At 49.7% G+C, this 18721-nt stretch overlaps 1 protein-coding gene across 5 annotated transcripts in view; it reads left to right on the top strand.

Moving 5' to 3' along the window:
- The window catches only part of PRICKLE2 (prickle planar cell polarity protein 2), a 311761-nt gene that overhangs the window by 253123 nt on the left and 39917 nt on the right, over nt 1–18721 (top strand). For all 5 annotated transcript variants that reach the window (XM_045807536.2, XM_045807533.2, XM_045807534.2 and 2 more), the window contains 5 exons: nt 2921–3034; nt 5912–6049; nt 8696–8899; nt 11986–12172; nt 17360–18232. In XM_045807536.2, the coding sequence (XP_045663492.1) occupies nt 2921–3034; nt 5912–6049; nt 8696–8899; nt 11986–12172; nt 17360–18232 (1516 nt within the window). The remainder of the gene's footprint in view (nt 1–2920; nt 3035–5911; nt 6050–8695; nt 8900–11985; nt 12173–17359; nt 18233–18721) is intronic.

Here is an 18721-nt window from a genome sequence, read left to right on the forward strand (position 1 = left end):
GTGTTCTTAACGAGTAGTCATTGCCTCTGTTGACATAAGACTTCCAAGTCTTAGGATGGACCTCTGCCTGCCAGGGTATTTATTTAGCTCCTGGTCCTTGGAGGTCTCCAGTCACGGCCGCCTCTGCTTTGCCCAGCCCTGACGTGTTGGGACGCCTTTGTCTCCAGTCTCAAAACAGGGTGGAACTTCTCTAATCCAGTCTGCAGGTGTGGACCTTGCCCAAGACGGGGTAAGCAGGGTCCTTCTCTGGTGACTTCGGAACAGAGCCAAGTGAGTCAGTCTAGGATGGCCACGAAGGGAGATTGTGTAAGTTTAGGTGCTGTGGGAAACCTTAAACTTTGAGAAGCTAAGGAACAGATCCACAGAGGAAGAAGACGAGGGTCCAGGACACTGGGCATAGAGAGATGAGATCCCTTACCAGTTCCCTTCCAGTAGCCAGTCCCGTCTCCTCCTGAGACCCAAAGATTCTGTTGGGTTTCTGGAGAGAATGGCACATCTTTGTAAGAATCTGCCTTTTTTTTCCCCTCTGAGATCAAACTAGCTTCAATAACATTTTTCCCCCTTGCCACCTTCTTTCTTAGACTAAAGTAGTTGGGGGCCTCCAGGTTTGGCCTCACTCTGACAGCTCATAGTGTGACTCTGCCTCTCACAAGGGAAGAGAGGCCAGGAAAGTTTGCATTGTTCCCTTGGGAGCCTGCGGGCCAGATGATAGACTCACCCTTATGTATTCGTGTTACTGATTGTTATTGAGGGCCAAGGGCTTAGCCTTCGCTCTCGTTTAATTGCCACAGTCCTGTGATGAGGATTCTCAGAGGTTCTGGAACTCACTCAGGAACACAGAGCTGGGAAGTGACAAACCCATGAATGGGGGTTCAGGAACAGCTGGCCAGGCTACAGAAGAGGCAAGGAAGATTCCAGCCAGGCTCGGCCTTGGCCCATGTCAGCGAAGGCTGGACTCAAGGTGCCAAGTCACAGGGGTTCTCGGGGATGCCCGTGCTCTGGGCGGTGAAGAGGGGTGTGTGAGGAATGAGGGGCAATTCGGGGGAGGGTTCATGGCACTCAAATCGGACTCTCCTGTCAAGCATCTCTAGTGACTTCCTTTCTTATTAGCATCTGTCCCTGAAGTTCTGTCACTAGAGTGGGAATGACAAAGGGACCTTGCAGCAAGGCTGTGCTACGAGCAGTCTCTCAACTTGGGGGGCGAGGCCCATTCCCCAAGACACAACCTCTGCCTTCTGCCTGCTCTTTTTTTTTTTTTTAAGATTTTATTTATTTGACAGAGATAGAGACAGCCAGCGAGAGAGGGAACACAAGCAGGGGGAGTGGGAGAGGAAGAAGCAGGCTCCCAGCGGAAGAGCCTGATGTGGGGCTCGATCCCAGAACGCCGGGATCGCGCCCCTGCCTTCTGCCTGCTCTTAACCTGCTACAGCGTGTGACACACGGGTTCCTCCGAGCACAAACTGGAGTGCCGGTCTCCGGTGGGCCCATGACCAGCTCCTCATCCCGAACTAACTCATGGTCTGCGCTTCCATTTCTTCTCAGAGAGACTGCTGGTAACCTGTGGGCTGCTTTCAAAACCCGGAGCCCTTCCTCCCCATCCCCAGACGTGGCTCCCTGCCAGGTGCCTCTAGGGAGGAGTTGCAAGGCCCTGTCTTGAGAAAGCCAGCTGGTCTCTGAGCAGTCTGTTTATGGTCGCCTTTGGCCTTTGCTTAAGACAGTAATACACAGACGATGGAGAATGGTTGCAATCATGTGTTATGAAAATAAAGGTGGCCTTCTCATTGTTTTAAGGCCTTGTCATTGCAAAGCCTTTCCCTCCCCCCCCCCACCTTTTAAAAGTTATGATTTCGTTTCTGGAGATCAAAGTAGATAGAGCTTTTGTAGCTCTGTGCCCCAGCATTCCCAAAACATGTATTCATGTCGAGGGCTCCCTAAACTCAAGGGAATTAGACCAAGCTTGTGAAGTGGAATAAATATGATGAATTTAGAGCCTCAAGTCTTCTGTCTTCTGTGTCTCGTTGAATGAATGCCTTGTTTCGCAAGAGCTGGTCATGATGCTAAGAGATAGTTGAAAAGAATTTTCCATGATGTCATCTGAGCTTGTGGGATTTTTTTTTTTTTTCTCTCTCCCCTGTATAATAGCATACCTTCTGTTTTCTGTTTTCTCTTTTGGCCAGTTTTTCTTGACCCTAGTTTTGCATACAGCTGGATAGTAGAATGTCTGTTTTCTTTTCCCAAGCAAAATTAGATGCCTTCCCAAGTCTTTGTTAGAGTTGAATGAGCCCCAGAAAGTGCAAGAATATGTCCTAACAGCCGTAAACAGGAACATTCTAGGATGTGCAAAAATCCTCCCGTCAGTGACAATTTTTAATTACATACTCAGTATCCCAAATGTAGTGACTCTCTTTTCGGACAGATGGCAACTGCTACCTGCCCTTACAAAGCGCTCAAAACCTAGAGGGCTTTCAGTGTTGGTGGAGCCTGAGGGACCCAGGCGCTCAGCGAGCGCCAAAGCCTGGCTCTGACTCCAGTGTGAGGCAGGCACCAACACATCCCTTTGGCTAGGGAGGCACGGTGCACGCCGGAGACTCACGGAGAAAATGGTAAAGTTGCTCTCTGTCTCGGGGGGAGCCGACAAAGCTCTACCCTCTGGGTTCCTCCGCCTATTTGCCAAATTCTTTTTTTCTAGGAAAGTGTGCTGGCTTTATTTTTCCCTTGCAAGAGAGGGAAAGCCCCAAGATACGGGTGATTCGCCCCACTCTTTCTTCAAGGATGAATCTGTCTGCTTGCAAGGAGAAACGCAGATGCTGTTGAGTTGCAGAAGGGTGGAAACGACAGGAGGACGAACGTGTCCTGCTGCCGGGATCCTCTTCCCAGGGAGTGGGAGCGGGCGAGTGACCCATGTGCTTTCATCCTGCAGGTTCACCAGTACTATAGCTGCCTCCCAGAGGAGAAGGTTCCTTACGTCAACAGTCCCGGAGAGAAACTTCGAATCAAGCAGCTCCTACACCAGCTGCCGCCACATGACAATGAGGTAAGGGGCCCGCGCGGGGCCTTATGAAGACTTGGCTTAGAAGCTTCTGTGAGTTGTTACCTGCTTCATAATCAGAATGCTGTGATCAGTGAGGTCTCCGAAGGAAAACTCTGGCCCTTCATTTTAGGTTTTCACTTCCTTAATTAGAACCAAAGGAAAAGGCCTGACACTTTCTGGAGAGGGTTACCGAAGAGCAGATCTCATTATGGACTGGGTTCACATCTGTGCCTGGTGCTACTAGCCGTTTGGGGCATCCAGGGAACCCTAAAATTTAAAAGCTCAAGCCCAGGTTTTCCTAGTTGAAGAAGAATGTGCTGGTTGCCCGAGTCCCTTAGCCGATTGCAGTTCCCCCCGGGCCAGTTCAGGGTCAAGCCCTGCAAACACGTTGTGATTCTCTGGCATTTTCAGCATCGTTTCATGTGAAATAAGTAGGCAAGTTTTCCACGCGATGCTGCAGTAGAAGTCCCTTGTCCAGATACGCAGCTCGAACATCTGTGTTTTTAGCATCGAAAGGCCAACTCTGCAGGGGCACCATTGGTACACGTGGAAGGATGGCTTGCAGGCTGTCCTTTTTTCCTGAACCTCGATAGAAGGCACTGCCAGCAGGCATTTCTCATCTTTCAAGTCAAATTGCTCATAAAGGGAAATCCGTGGATACATTTTTAAAAGATCATCCCGCTTGAGGGCTTAGGTTTGTAAACTAGAAATTAATTTTTAAGTATCCGGTTTTGAAAAATAGTCATCCTCTAGAACTGAATCGTCCCCTTAACTGGTTGCATTGGAAACAATTTTAAATTGAAAGGAGAAGTAACCCCTCTAGAGAGCTGGACCCCGGCTTTCTACCGACTGCCCCCGCCCACAAGCCGGATCTCCGGGGAAATTGAGTAGGTGCTATTTTGGTCTTTATTTTCCCATATTCAGATCAAAAGGGGTAATCCAAAAGCCTCAAAAATGGATTTGAGTAAGTGAAGCAAAAGCTTAGAAAACTAAAGCGAGTCCCTAGAAAGAGAGCCACGATTTCCTGTCGCCCATTTCCGACTTCGTAAAACAAATACAAACAGTGTTTTCTCCTTCAAAGCCGAGAGCAAGCACTGTAACCCGATGCCCAGTTAGCTAATTTGGAAGTGAAAATGCGGGTTTTTACAAGCAGGAGGGGAGTGCCTTTCTTTAAAAGCACATCCATAAAATGTCAGTGGTGCAGTCGTATCTATGCCGGGCTAGTCAGGTCACAGCGGAGCCCAGGGCTCGCCGGGCCATCCGCAGGAGGACTTTCTTTTAATGCTTTTTTACTCTATAGAGCAAGGTATCTGTTCTTTGCTTTTAACAATTTATTCTGTTTACAGTTAACTGTGGTTTTATGAAAAGAGACCATTCAAATTCCTTCTTCCTGTTGGTGAGAATTCCTTCCATGTGACCCGGTGGGCACATTTCATCCACTTGACATGGCCCTTTTGAGGACAAAGAGTGATTCTAAAGTCAGTATCTGATCATTCGCTCTTTTGCGCAGAGGAAGCAGTTGAGACAAGGTCCAGCTGCGCTGGTTTTCCAGTTAGGATGCAACGGTCCTGGTCCAAAGATTTCCCACCAACCGTCCTATAACAAACCATCTGAGCATTTCACCTAACCTTTCCACTGTTACTCCAAAGAAAGACAGGAGGTGGGATGAGATCCATGTTTCCCAAAGCGTGGCAGGCACGGGACTTGGGGTGGCGCATAGACATGGTGGTAGGCGAAAGGGAGCCACATAGTAAGAGAATCACTCCCTTTTAAATTGTGCTTCATTCCTCCCGATGGAGTGGCTGAATCAGCCCCAGGGGGAGAGGGGTGGGCTTTCCGTTTGGGCTAGCAGTTTTCTCACACCTCTCCAGCTCATACCAGGCTCCACTTTCAGGTGACCGCATCAAGAATCTCCGTTTCAGGATCTCCCCTGAGCAGAAGTAGCTAGAATCTAACAACATGATTCCGATTTCACATTGTTTCATTTTATGGTCACCTTCTGGTTTTTGTAGATGATACTAACTTTTAATTTATAGTCATAATATACTTGCTTTTTAAGTAGATGTATTCAAGTTCTAAAAAGTGAGACCATTTTAAAAACAGTATTCATAATAGTTCAAGACTATGGCCGAATTCCCACGGTATGTGTTAATAGGGGGAAAGACCAGGAAATGCTGGATTTGAGTGTCTGTAATGTCCCTCCCTTAATTCTGTGGGTTTTTATGTTTAACAAGAAGGCAAGTATCTTATGCAAGTGGATGGATTAGCCGAAGCCCAGGGGGCCGCCCTTTCCCTCCTTCACATAGATAAACATGCAAGGACTTCTGCGAAGCAGGGCATGTACCTCTGGACCGGCTCCTTTGCCTCGAGCCTTTGGTTCCCCATTGTCCCAAAATGAGGTGGGAGAGCAGAAGCTGGGAGCCCTCTGACCGCGGTTCTGACTCGCTGGCCTGGAGCCATCCTTTGGTGTCAAGGATGGCGGATGAACACAGGGAGGTGAACGTCTCAGGGCCCCACGATCCAGTTGAAGATCCACATGGTTCTTTAAGTAGGAAAAAGTCCCAGATCTTGACTAGCACGAGAGCCCCCCACACGATGCGGATCTCAGTGGGGCAGTAGAGCAGGCAGTAAGGCCGACGGACAGTTACACGACCTTGAGCCCGCTCCTGACTTGGGCTCTGGACTTCGGCGCCTTTACTAAGCTCTTTCTGCTGGGGTAGAGACTCACGTTCACCAGCCCGAGCCCGCTGGCGGCCAGTGCTGGCCGGCACCACGAAGCTGAGTGAGAGCACGTTTAACGAGAAAACTCCAGGGCGTGGGCTTCAGAAATCCCACCGAGCAAGGGCGACGTCCTCCATGGCACCCTCTGTGTCTGTGCAGGTTCGATATTGCAACTCCCTGGATGAGGAAGAGAAGAGGGAGCTGAAGCTCTTCAGCAACCAGAGGAAACGTGAAAACTTGGGTCGAGGGAATGTCAGGCCCTTCCCAGTCACGATGACAGGTGCTATCTGTGAACAGGTGAGCACGGGTTCCCGGGAGCGGGGAGGGATTCCGCTGCCATCCGTTCACGCATTCGTTCCTTCCACAGCTGTTTTCTGGAGTGCCTACCAGGCACCAGGCACAGTGCTAGCTCTTGGGGATACAGCGGTGAACAAGAGATTTGAAAGCTTTTGATTTTGCCCTTGTAAGGAGGTCCATCCTAGGGGAGGAAGTCAAACAATAAAATAAAGAAGATAGAAAAAAATGCAGCAGGGCAGGAGGATGCAAGCGCTGGGGGTGTGGGGAGTTTGCAATTTTCAGGAAAGTGGCTGGGCAAGGCCCCACTTAGAAGGTGGCCTCTGGGGGTCCCTGGGTGGCTCCATCAGTTATGTGTCTGCCTTCAGCTCAGGTCATGATCTCAAGGCCCTGGGATCAAGCCCCACATCAGGCTCAACCCTCAGTGGGAGTCTGCTTGAGTATTCTTTCTCCCTCTGCTTCGGTCTCTCTGCTGCCCACATACTCTCTCTCTAAAAATAAATAAATAAATCTTTTTTAAAAATAGGAAACTTGGTGATGCAGTTGGTTAAGTGTCCAACTCTTGGTTTCAGCTCAAGTTGTGATCTCAGGGCTGGGAGATTGAGCCCTGCGTTGGGCTCCCTGCTCCGTGCAGAATCTGTTTAAGTTTCTCTCTCCCTTTGCCTCTGTCCCTTCCCCCCCCACACACACACTCTCTCTCTAAAATAAATAAATCTTTTAAAAAATGCTAACAGCAATTTAAAAAATAAATAAAAATGAAAGTAAACGATGTGAGATTCAGTGTCCTCATATCAGGAATTCTGCCTCTCTGAGATCCGTCTCCTGGAACCAGCCCAGCTGGGCTCTCTTAAGGAAAAAGGAAGGCTGGACATTTCGTGAGCAGGTATCAAAAGTTGTGTAGAATGGTGACAAGAGCATGGAGGCAGAGAAGTTTGACTCATGTTTCCGCCAGATTGCCCATGTTATTTTTCCTCCATTTTGTCATCTGCAAAATGTAGGTGACAAGTGCCTACATCATGGAATTAAGGTGAGGATTACCTGGGATTCTGTGCTATTGAAGCAAATAAACAAGGAGGTCATTACACTGAGATGACTCTGATACCTTCGTAACCTACATAAGCAAACCAAAACCCAAGCCCAAGGCAATGTCTTGGTATTGAGAAAATGACTCTTAAGACCAACCAATTGCCAATAGGCAACTCGGCTTTCTCAAATAAGGCAACCACTTCAGCTACAGCCAGTGCCATAAATTCCTTGCTTTGTATCCCCGTCTTCTCTGTAAGCACCCCCCTCCCGGCTCCGGGTAGGTGGAGCCGTCCTAACCACCTTCACTTTGGTGCTGCCCAATTTAAACCTGTATTTGCTCAAATAAACCCTTGAAATTTTTAATGTGCTTCGGTTTATCTGTTATCACGGTGCCTATCCCAGGTCTCCTCACGTTATAAAAGGCAAGGGTAGTACTTTCTGCAATAGTGTCTTTCTTTTCTCTGGTCACTACCATGGAGGAGCTCCCAGACACTGTTCCATGAGACCTTTTTCAATTCCTGTGACACGTTGAATCCCATATGATGGTCGTGGTGTGGGGAAAGGTTTAGAGGTAGCTTTTCTACCCTTTAAACATCTTGCCTGAGCCAGTCACTCATGTAGGGCTGTGAAACTAGATCCTCAGCCCGTGAACGTCCTGGCCAAAGCCATAGTCAGCAGAGAGCCTTTCCTTGGACCCACCACCTTACACTTTACTCCTCCCTCGGAGGCCCAGCCGCAGCCATAACGTGGGTTATCAGGGAGAACCTTTCTGCATGTGGAGAGGAACTTTGGAACATGAGCCAGAAGACAGGAAAGGGGGAGAGAAGCCCCTTCCATAGTGTGGCCCTAGAAGTGATACCTTTTCAGTCAAGACTAGGTAAAAAGATATTAGAGAAAACAGACTGAAAACGTGCCTGAAAGGCTTTGGGGAAATTGTAAAGTACTTTTATGAACCCACTCCCTCTCCAGTCCTTTTTTAAAAAAAAAAAAAACTTTTATTTATTTATTAGAGAGAGAGAGAGAGAGCGCACACAAGCAGGGGGAGCAGCAGGCAGAGGGAGAGGGTGAAGCAGACTCCCAGCTGAGCGGGGAGCCCAATGTGGGGCTAGATCCCGGGACCCTGGATCACGGCCTTTGCTGAAAACAGACACTTAACTGACTAAGCCACCCGCACGCCACTCCCTCTCCCAATGTGCAGCGCCCCTCTTGCACCCCCGCGCCCTCACCCCCTACTCCTTGTGCTTTTGAACTGGGGCTGTGCCTCTGGATGGAGTTGGGAGCTTCTAGATACCGACACCTTCCCCATGTGTCAGTTTGCCCCCTGCCTGTAGAGCTCCTGTGTGTCATTATGCTAAAGGAGCTTTTCTGTCTTTCCCACCGTGTGAGCCCTGTTTTTCTCAGTGACTGTATCTTTGTCTTCCTTGGAAGGAAGAAGAGTGGGAGGGAGGGCAGGCGAAACCTGCCCTGCCACATATGTAAAGTAGGTAGCGCAGTGACCAGCTTGAAGACAGGTGCACAGCAACCCGCCCTTGGTGGTAGTGGTGGTCTTTCATCCCTTACGCGTGGCCCCGAGAGACTGAGACGGGGCTGGTGTTTGTACTTACGCGTCTGCTTGCCTCACAGTGCGGAGGCCAGATCAACGGCGGGGACATCGCGGTGTTTGCGTCACGCGCCGGCCACGGTGTGTGCTGGCACCCGCCCTGCTTCATCTGCACTGTCTGCAACGAGCTGCTGGTGGATCTGATCTACTTTTACCAAGATGGGAAGATATACTGTGGCCGGCACCACGCCGAGTGCCTGAAGCCGCGCTGCGCAGCCTGCGACGAGGTCAGAGCACGCTGCCTGGGGCCCCCAGCGCTGCCCATCGCCCCTCAGTCCTGCCCTAGGCCACACTTTGTCCTGTGCCCTCCTGCACAGAAGAAAACCGTAGGCACTTCCACCTTCTTGTAGTAGGCCTCGCAGGAGAAGCGCCACCCTCCGGGGTGCTTACAGGTTCGAAAGTCGCAGTCTCCTGGGCATGCAGGTGGGAAGGCAGTTTCTGTAGCTGAGAATCGCTGGCACTAGGGCAGAGGGTTCTGAAACTCAAAGAAAGGCGTCATGCAGCTTTAGATTTCAGCCTGAGTCCCAGGGAGCAATCACCAGTAATGGTGTGGCACTTCAGTCTTAAAATAGTTGGGATTCCTGAGCTTCAGTGGGACAGACATTTCGTGGCACTATTTAGTTTCCCCATAATTTACAAAAGTTCTGATGGGGATTCAGGAGACAGATGCATACTCCCTTAGGAGAGCCCTGCCCCACGCTCTCAGAGGTCCTTGGATTTGCTGCCCCAGGTCAGAAAGCGGACTAGAACACCAGGCCTGTGCCCAGTGTTTTCTCCCACCAGGAGCACACCCAAATATGATCTGTAAGCTGCAAGAAGAGAAAACCTGCTTTGGCTTCAAAAGTTTGGAGCTTATATTTCTATAAAAAGTGTTGTTGTTTTTTTTTAATTTTGGAGGAGAAAAGAGAGTATTCTAAACCTGACCACCATTATTTTGAGAATAATTTGGGGAAGACCTTGGATAGGGGTTTCTTCCTGCACAGAGTGGATTTCTGGTTCCCTCTGACCCTGCAAACAGCAGTGTGGACTTCTGGAAGCAGCACTTGTCTTTTTAGCCACAGCGCACTCCTACCTGCCTAGGAGGGGTTCGCTTTTCTAGGAGGAAGTTGACCAGCCTTAACTAATTTGGATTCTCATGCTAGTGGTGATGTTCTGGAAAGACCCTCTAGATGGGTATTTGGGAAACTGAATTCCGTTCCACCTGAATTCAGGCACCCTCTTTACCTTCATACCTCAGTTTCCACTTCTGGAAATTAGTGCTCCTAATACTTTATTGTTATCTAATGGCAAATAGAATATGATGATTGAAGCATTTTGAAACTTTTGTTTTTTGAGATGTAATTCACCTAGCCTAAGGCTCACCCTTCTTAGGTGTCCAGTTTGGTGGGTTTTCATATATTCACAAAGTTGTGCAACTCTCCTTGCTGTCTAATCCCAGGACATTTTCATCACCCCAAAAGAAACTTTGTATCTAACAGCAGTCCCTTCCCTTCTGCCCCTTTCCCCCAACCCTTGGCAGCCACTAATCTGTTCTCTGTCTCTATGCATTTACATATTCTGGACATTTCACAGAAGTGGAATCAGACAATGTGCCATCTTTTGCACAAGTGATTTTTCACTTAGTGTGGTGTTTTCAGGGTTAGCCTATCGGTACGTTATTTCTTCGCAAGGCTGAATAATATTCTGTCGTGTGTATAGGTCGTATTGGGTAGAGCCATTTGTCAGCTGATGGACATTTCTCTCCACCTTTTGACTGTTGTGATCAAGGCTGCTATGCACGTTCATATGCAGGTTTTTGTGTGGACCTACATTTTTCATTGGCATCTTTGTATACTCTCTTGAGTATATGCGTGGGAATGGAATCGCTGGGTCGTAGGGTGATTCTATGTCCAAGTGTTTGAGGGAATGCAGACTCTCTTTCAGAGAAGCTATGGCATTTCACATTCCTGCTCTCACGCAAGGAGGTTCTAGTTACTCCCCGTCCTCCACACTGTACTTTTCATCAGAGTCATCCCAGTCCGCGCAGTGATCTCACATGGTGGTTTTGATACATCTGTCCCTAATGGGTAGTAATGTTGAGCATCTTTCCATGTGTGTATTGGCTATTTGTGTATCTTCTTTTTTGGGGAACTGTGTATTCAAATCCTCTGCCTGTTCTGTTTTGTTTTGTTTTAATCGGGTGATTTTTCTTTTTACTATGGAGTCGCTTGTATATTCTAGGTACTAGTTCCATATCGGACACATGCTTTGCGACTATTTTCTCCCATTTTGTGGTTACATTTTCACTTTCTTGATGTCCTTTGAAACACAGAAATGTTTAATTGCGATGAAGTCCAATGGATCTGGGTTTTTTTTCTCCTGTTGCTTACACTTGCAATGCCATAGCTAAGAAACCATTGCCTAGTCCAGGTCCTGAAAATTTACACTTGTGTTTTCTTTTAAGCGTTTTATAGTATTTGGCTCCTTTGGTCTCTGATCTCTTCTGAATGAATTTTTGTATACAGCTCGGATTCATTCTTTTGCATGTAGTTATCCAGCTGTCCCTGCCACATTTGTTGAAAAGACCGTTCTTTCCCCATTGAATGTCCTTGGCATCTTTGTTGATAATCAGTTGGCCATAAATGTTTGGGTTTGTTTCTGGGCTTTCAGTTCTCTTCTATTGATCTATACGTCTGTTTTTATAGCAGTACCGCACCGCCTTGATTACTATGGTTTGTAGTCAGCTTTGAAGTCTGTGCTTTGAAATTTTAAGAAGTCTGTATTAGAGGTCAAAACACAAATGCTTCTGAGGGCAAGGCAGGTTTTGTACACGAAGGTGACTCATTTTAAGACAGCAGTGAGTGGTGAAAAATATGACCGAACTGGAGAACTCACAGTCATCTAGAAGCAGCAGCCCTCCTTCTCAAATACTATGTCTTCAACAAAGAAACCAGGAGTCTAGGTGTTAAAATGATATTTCCTATTTTTGAAAAGATGGTGTATCAGCCAAATAAGGCATGAATGTGTTGTCCAAAGTGCCCACAGGCCCTCAGTGTCTGGTCTTGCTTTATATTCTTCAGGGTAGAGCTTTATTTCTCTTATTAAAATGTGGTTCAGTTAATATCTGGCCAGGCCAAAAACTGTGGTTAATCGTGCTTTAGGCAAATCCCAGTGTGCTAACTGATAAAGATACAGAGTATGAGCACACAGATTTTTTTATTGAGTAATTTGTGGGAAAGACCTTCCGGTTCGGGGCCCCCACAGCCCTTCTCCGTGAAAGTGCATTCTCCTGGCTGGGTCTTAACCACTGCTCCTTTGGCTTCCCCATCTCTAGATCATCTTCGCAGACGAATGCACAGAAGCTGAGGGGCGGCACTGGCACATGAAACACTTTTGCTGCTTCGAGTGCGAGACGGTGCTCGGCGGCCAGCGCTACATCATGAAGGAGGGACGGCCCTACTGTTGCCACTGCTTCGAGTCCTTGTATGCGGAATACTGCGACACCTGTGCCCAACACATAGGTGAGGCAATTCTGGTGCTCAGCTCAGTCCTTCTGTGACTGGGTCTCCTTGCTGTCTGGGGTAGTTAGAAGCCTTTTCGCTCTCAACTCATACTGGCTTAAATGAAAAAAGGGAATTTCTTGGCTCACATTACCAGAATGGCCAAGGAGTGTGCTTGCTTCAGGTGGGGATGGCTCAAAGGTTCAAACAAGGTCTGGGTTTTTGCTTTTTTGGGTTTTTTTTGGTTTTTTTTTTTGGGGTCTTTTGTGTCTCAGCTTTGCTGGCCTTCTGTTGGCATTGGTAAAAAGCAAGCTGCCTTCACATGCTGGCTAAGAGGACTCCCCAGTTATACATAATCTTAGCACTTGCATTCTCGAAAGGAGTGGGGCCACATCTGTCCTAGTATCCAAATCAGTTCCTCCGAACAGGAACCTTATCATCCCTGGTTCGGTGACGTGTTCCACCCTGGAAACAAGAGAAGAGGGTATTTCAGTTGGTCTGCCTGAGTCACAGGCCCACCCCCGAGATGGGGTTATGTGATGTACAGCCCCACGACCAAGGCGGGGGGGAGGTCCCAGAAGGGATCTCGGAGGGAAAATGTAAACAGATGTCTTCCACAGCCTCCTTGGAAAACTTGAGGGTCAGCAGAGGGAGGAACCCACATAGTCCTCTTGGTAGGAAGGGGCTGTCAAGAAAACCAAATGGTTTCTGGCAAGCATGTCTTAAAGAAAAAAAAAAATCAGCAAAAGCTGACCCAGCCAAATACAAAGCGAGAGAACCTGAAACAGCTTCTAGGCTCTGAATTCCCCAAAGCACCAGCAGATCTGAGATCGGTGGAAATCATTTTCTCATCGCAAATAAGCGATTGGTTTGACCCTTCAGCACTCTTCCAGATCAGGCTGCCTCTGTGGCTTCTGCCTTCAACTCGCCTGTTCTGGCACCTTGAGAACGAGCCACCCTTTAAGAAGGAAAAGGAAGAGTTGGCGGGGGAGGAATGTCTGGGAGACCAGCAGCCCGCCCTGCCTGTGGCATGTGCACTTCTAAGACGTCTGCTCAGAAGTTGCCGGCTTCTGACCTCTCGTGGGGAGATGTGCAGATAATCGGTCTGGGAGCCCTTTTGCCCCACTTCGAGGATTTTATCAGGAACCAAAAGAAGTGACCTTGCTTCTCTGCTTCGTCAGAAGTGATAGAGTCAAATGAAAACCTAGCTAGTAATTTGGAGAGCTTCGTGAGCCGGTAAACATCACAGCTCGGCAGACAAGGCACCTACTGTGTGCTCGGCGGTCCTTTGTTGTTGGGCAATCTGTCCCCCAGACTCAGGCCTGCTTCCATGAGGCCCTTTGGGGCTGGAGTCCCCACCGGGCCCGGGGTTCAGCATTGCCATGCAGCAGTATTATCCAGCAGTCTTCCCTGCTGGGGGCCTGGGTGACATGCCGGTCCACCTGCCCCCAACCCCGGACGGCCTCTCCTTCTCATGGCCTGAGGGACCCACCAGCTTTCATTTCTCACAAGATCAAAACAGGGAAACAGACTTGCTTTGATTGATGAGAAGAGTTAGGAAACGGGGAGCTCGATTCAGGCAGGTGGCTGGCCACGTGAGGAAGGACAGTGTGGGCTGTGTCGGGGGAGAATGGTGCAGCTCTCAGACCCCACGTGGCTCAGCATGGATTCTGGGTCTGCCAGTAGGCGGTGAGGGTACACACAGCTCACCTGCACCCATGAAACCCCCTTCTCCCTAGTGTTGTGGTTTCCTCTGTCCCTTTCCAGTGAGGCTTAAAAGCCTCTCCAGAAACTGCCACTTAGAATTTTTGCTCAGCAACTTGGAAGAGAGAAAATCTGTCTGTCAGCACAGCAGGTCCACCTGAGAAGGCCCCTCTGTTTTCTTCTCTTTCTCTCTCCTTCTAGCTATTCACCACGGTGATTGGCGTTCCCTTCTCCTCCCTCTTAAATCCATAAAAAGACATCAGTGTTTTAGCAGAGAGGGGGACCTCTGTGGCCTGCAGTATTAGCACTGCTGTAGTTAAAATGTGCTCCCTGATTTTTTTTTTCCTTCTTCTGCTCTTCTGCGAAACCTAATTTTCCTGCAACAGTGAAAGGGTATGCTCAGTATGTCATGCATACTACCATCTCCTGGTGCTTTGCTCTGACCATATTATACAAATATTCCATATTTATACAGCCGCTCAGAGTGGACCCTGCATCAGGCAGCCGTTGCTAGGGCAACGGTACTTTTGCCTGCACGCAGCAGAGTAAACAGTCCTATAAACAGACCGAGGCTAGAGCAGCAGTAGACACACACACCCTCTGAGAAGGGCTTACAGGGCTTAGAGGGGGGAATTAAAAAGGAACGCTTAGATGTGGAACAGCAGAGCCCTTTTCCAGATGTTTCGAGTTCAGGACCAGTTCAGAGGACCATCTGACATCAGGGATGTTTATCAGGGACCACATTGCACTGCCTGCTGGGTCGTTTTGTCACCCGCCTCCCCTCTGCTCGCCCCACCCCAGCCCAGCCTTCTGCAAGCCCAGCCGTCCCCAGAACTGGGCCCCTGCTGCCACATCGGAGCACGCTTCCTTGCAGAAGCTCAGAGAAGCAGCTGGTGGAGGACAAATACGGGAACCAGGCTTCCTGCGTGCCTCTGACAGGGAGCGGAGGAAGGCTGCCGCTGCTTGGGACGCAGGGCAGCCGGGGTGTGAGCATAGCCCTCTGCAGGGGAGGGCAGGGAGGACGGAGCCAGCCCCAGAGCTCTTGCTTGGACTGCGTCCAGGCAGTGGCCCTCAGAGCAGAGAGGGAGATAGAACACTACATCAAAAGCTAATGATGTACTGTATGGTGACTAACATAACATAATAAAATCAAAAAAAAAAAAAAAAAGACATAACGAAAATAGGAGAAGAGCAATGGGAGTAGTTAGCAGATAAGGTCTAAGCTCCCTCTGCATATTAACTCCCAACAACCCTGTGAAGTCAGAACTATTATTATCCCTGTTTTACTGCAGAGGGGACCGGGGCACAGAGAGATGAAGCCACTGGCTTAGGGTCGCACAGCCGCAGAGCCGAGATGGGAACCTCAGCAGATGGGCTTCCGCAGCCGTATTATAACCAGCTGGAATGGGATGCAGCTGGGACGTGAACCTCCCTTCATCTGACTCCTCACTGACTCCTGAAGCCCCAGTCTGCACAACTCCAGAGTTCTGCCTCCCCGGGCTGCCTGCCCTGCTTCCTCCCGGGAGCCTGGGGACAAAGTGTGGACAGAGCCTCAGCTCTGGGTCCCGTCCCTAGCCCCGCCCCACCAGTTCTTACTCCTCCTAGAAGGGCCCTGTTGAGAGGGAGTGGATTTCCACAGTGGCCGCTTTGCCTTCGAGTGGCCTTTGTGGCTGCCGCTGTCGCTCTAAAACTCCCCTCTTAGTCCCTAGGGCCAGACTCCCGAAGAAACAGAGACCCCTTAATTTGGGGCGGAGCTCATAGGAGAGGAAGTGCCTTGTGCCTCTCTCTCCCTGGGCTGCAGGGACCAAAAGGTAGGCAGCAGAGAGCACGGGAGGCCGGGACCGCTGCTTTGCCTTTTGCCCTTTGTTCTTGCCCTTCTCATTTTCTGGGTAGAGATCGCTCTCCAGTTTCTTGTTTCCCACCTCTCCAGACACGGCTCTCAAAGTGATTCCTGGAAGGTCCAGGCTCCAGACTTTAGCCACTGAAGGTGGAGGTTCATACTAGTACTACATTCCTGGAAAGATTTTTATTATCAGAAATCAGCAGTCTTGCAAAGGTCCCTTTCCATTCTACAGTACTTGCATGAGACTGCATACCCCACAGGCTCTCCCCACGGGAGGGGGACCCCAACCCATCCATACTTCCATCCTGCCAGCTTAGCAACTGCTGTCAAAAGAGAACTCCCTATGTCACTGTCTTAGCAACAGTCCCAGGTTACTCTCCCATCGGACTAGTGCAGTTCTTGTGCCCACTTCTGAAGCAGCCACTAGGGTGGGAGACACAGTTTTTTCCTGGCCAGTACTAGGTCCAGGCAGGGCTTTAGCCTTGCCCAAAGCTCATGGCCAAAGGTGGCAAGAAGGTGGTGTCCCACAGGGAGATTAAGTCCTAGAACCAGCAGGGGGCAGAAGCGATGATGAGAAGCAGGGGCACTTGGGCCTCTGGGAGGTTCCTGCAGGGCAGGTGTTACAAGATTATGCAAACCAGGGACAGCCCTTGCATGGGGAGGAAATGTGTTTCTTCCTTCCCTGCTGACATTAAGCAAAGGGTGTGCGTGCCTATGGAGGATGTCTTTGATGAACCACACCCAAGTTTTTCCTTACCAAGTGTTGAAATCTGTTTTTTTCCTTTTCCACTGAACTGTTACAGTGATTTCTTCATCTGAATGGCCTGTGCTGGTATGGAATTCAGGTCATCCATTCAACATATAAAGAGCCCCTCTGATGCATCAGGCCATGTTCCTGGACATGCCACAGAAAATTAATGACCCTCTGGTCCTAGAACTTCACTTTTAGTGGAGGAGAGGATTAATAAGCAAATGTACATATGTGGTAGTACTTTGTCAAGCAGTGTTCATGCTGTGAAGAAAAATACAGCAGGTCAGGGTGAAGAATGGTGGAAGCACGCTATCAGGTGTACGGGAAGAGTTCTCCAAGGAGCTGGCATTTGAGCAGCCCCCCAAGGAGAGTGAATGAGGAAGTGTCAATGTCTCGGTTAGGAGCAAGACTTCCGGGTACAGATCTCACCTGTGATTCCTGGTTGTATTGAGTGAGGCAAGTTATTTAACCCTCCTGTGCCTCTGTTTTCTCGTCTGAGAAATGGAAATAATACTAGAAACTTAACTCGTACAGTGGAGGGGTTAAATGACTTTATCGATGTGCAAAGCATTTAAAGCCGTTTTATATCATGTATTAGTAACATTATTGTAATTTTGTCTGGGAGACTGTATCCCAGGCAAAAGGATTCATGGACAGGAAATCAGGCCAAAAACATCTAGTTTTTTTTCCTGCTCAGAGCAAATGAGTTAAGAAGCAGCTGACTGGTAGAACAGGGGCTCTCATAATGGGACATGAATACCATTTATGTGAGATCCTGATTATTGATTTATTGTTATTTTATTCTGTTGTATTTGGAACCCTGAGCCAAATCAGGATGCTGTGTGTTTCACCTCGTGGTACAGGGCTCCGAGCAGCTTGTCAGCCTCTTCCATTTCTTTTCCATCCCCAGGGATCGACCAAGGTCAGATGACGTACGACGGCCAGCACTGGCACGCCACCGAGACCTGTTTCTGCTGTGCTCACTGCAAGAAATCCCTCCTGGGGCGGCCATTCCTCCCCAAGCAGGGCCAGATATTCTGCTCACGGGCCTGCAGTGCCGGGGAGGACCCCAATGGCTCTGACTCATCCGATTCGGCTTTCCAGAACGCCAGGGCCAAGGAGTCCCGGCGCAGTGCCAAAATCGGCAAGAACAAGGGCAAGACAGAGGAGCCTGTGCTAAACCAGCACAGCCAGCTGCAGGTGAGTTCCAACCGGTTGTCAGCCGACGTGGACCCCCTGTCCCTGCAGATGGACCTGCTCAGCCTGTCCAGCCAGACGCCCAGCCTCAACCGGGACCCCATTTGGCGGAGCCGGGACGAGCCCTACCATTACGGGAACAAGATGGAGCAGAGCCAGTCCCAGAGCCCTCTGCAGCTTCTCAGCCAGTGCAACATCAGAACGGCCTACAGTCCAGGGGGGCAGGGGGCCGGGGCCCAGCCCGACGTGTGGGCCAAGCACTTCAGCAACCCCAAAAGGAGCTCATCCCTGGCCATGAAGGCGCACGGTGGCAGCTTCATGAAGGAATGCCGAGAGGACTATTACCCGGGAAGGCTGAGATCCCAGGAGAGCTACAGCGATATGTCCAGTCAGAGCTTTAATGAAACCCGAGGCAACATCCCAGTCGCCAAATACGAGGAGGAGGAGGAAGAAGAAGGGGGCATATCCACTCAGCAGTGCCGGACCCGCCATCCAATCAGTTCCCTGAAATATACTGAGGACATGACGCCCACAGAGCAGACCCCTCCGGGCTCCATGGAATCACTGGCCCTGTCTAATGCAACAGGTAGGTTCCGGTCGCCTGGGAAACAGAAAGCAAGAGGTAATAATCTTTGGGTAACTCAATGCTGGTCTTCAGAACTTTCATGTTGTTCCTGCCATGTGCCTTCTTCCAACAGGTCGTCGGGGAGGGGATCCCCAGTTTCAGATGGCTTCTGTCTTTGATCGCATTCCCTACAAGCAGAGCCTGAGACGGGGATGAGGGTACCTGGGACATGGGGGGAGAGGGCTCCCAGGGAAGGGGAGTGAGAGAGACAGGCCGGCATTGGGGTAGGAGCCAAGGGGAGAGTGCCATCTGGGCTGGAATCTAACTTCAGCCTGACCCCACTGGGGGCTCTGGAGGATGGGTTGCATCCTACAGTTGGTTCCCTCTTGTGACGAAGGGGCTGACGTTCTGCACAGCATGTCTGTCAGTCACCAGCTTTGGGCTGCTAGAGAGCCGCTCCAGGATGAGGTTGCGGATAGGGGCAGGGGGCGTGGCAGGTGCTGCTGGCCA

This window comes from Ursus americanus, chromosome 14 (genome assembly GCF_024610735.1).
Source record: "Ursus americanus isolate L20-20 chromosome 14, mUrsAme1.1.p, whole genome shotgun sequence".
NCBI lineage: Eukaryota > Metazoa > Chordata > Mammalia > Carnivora > Ursidae > Ursus > Ursus americanus.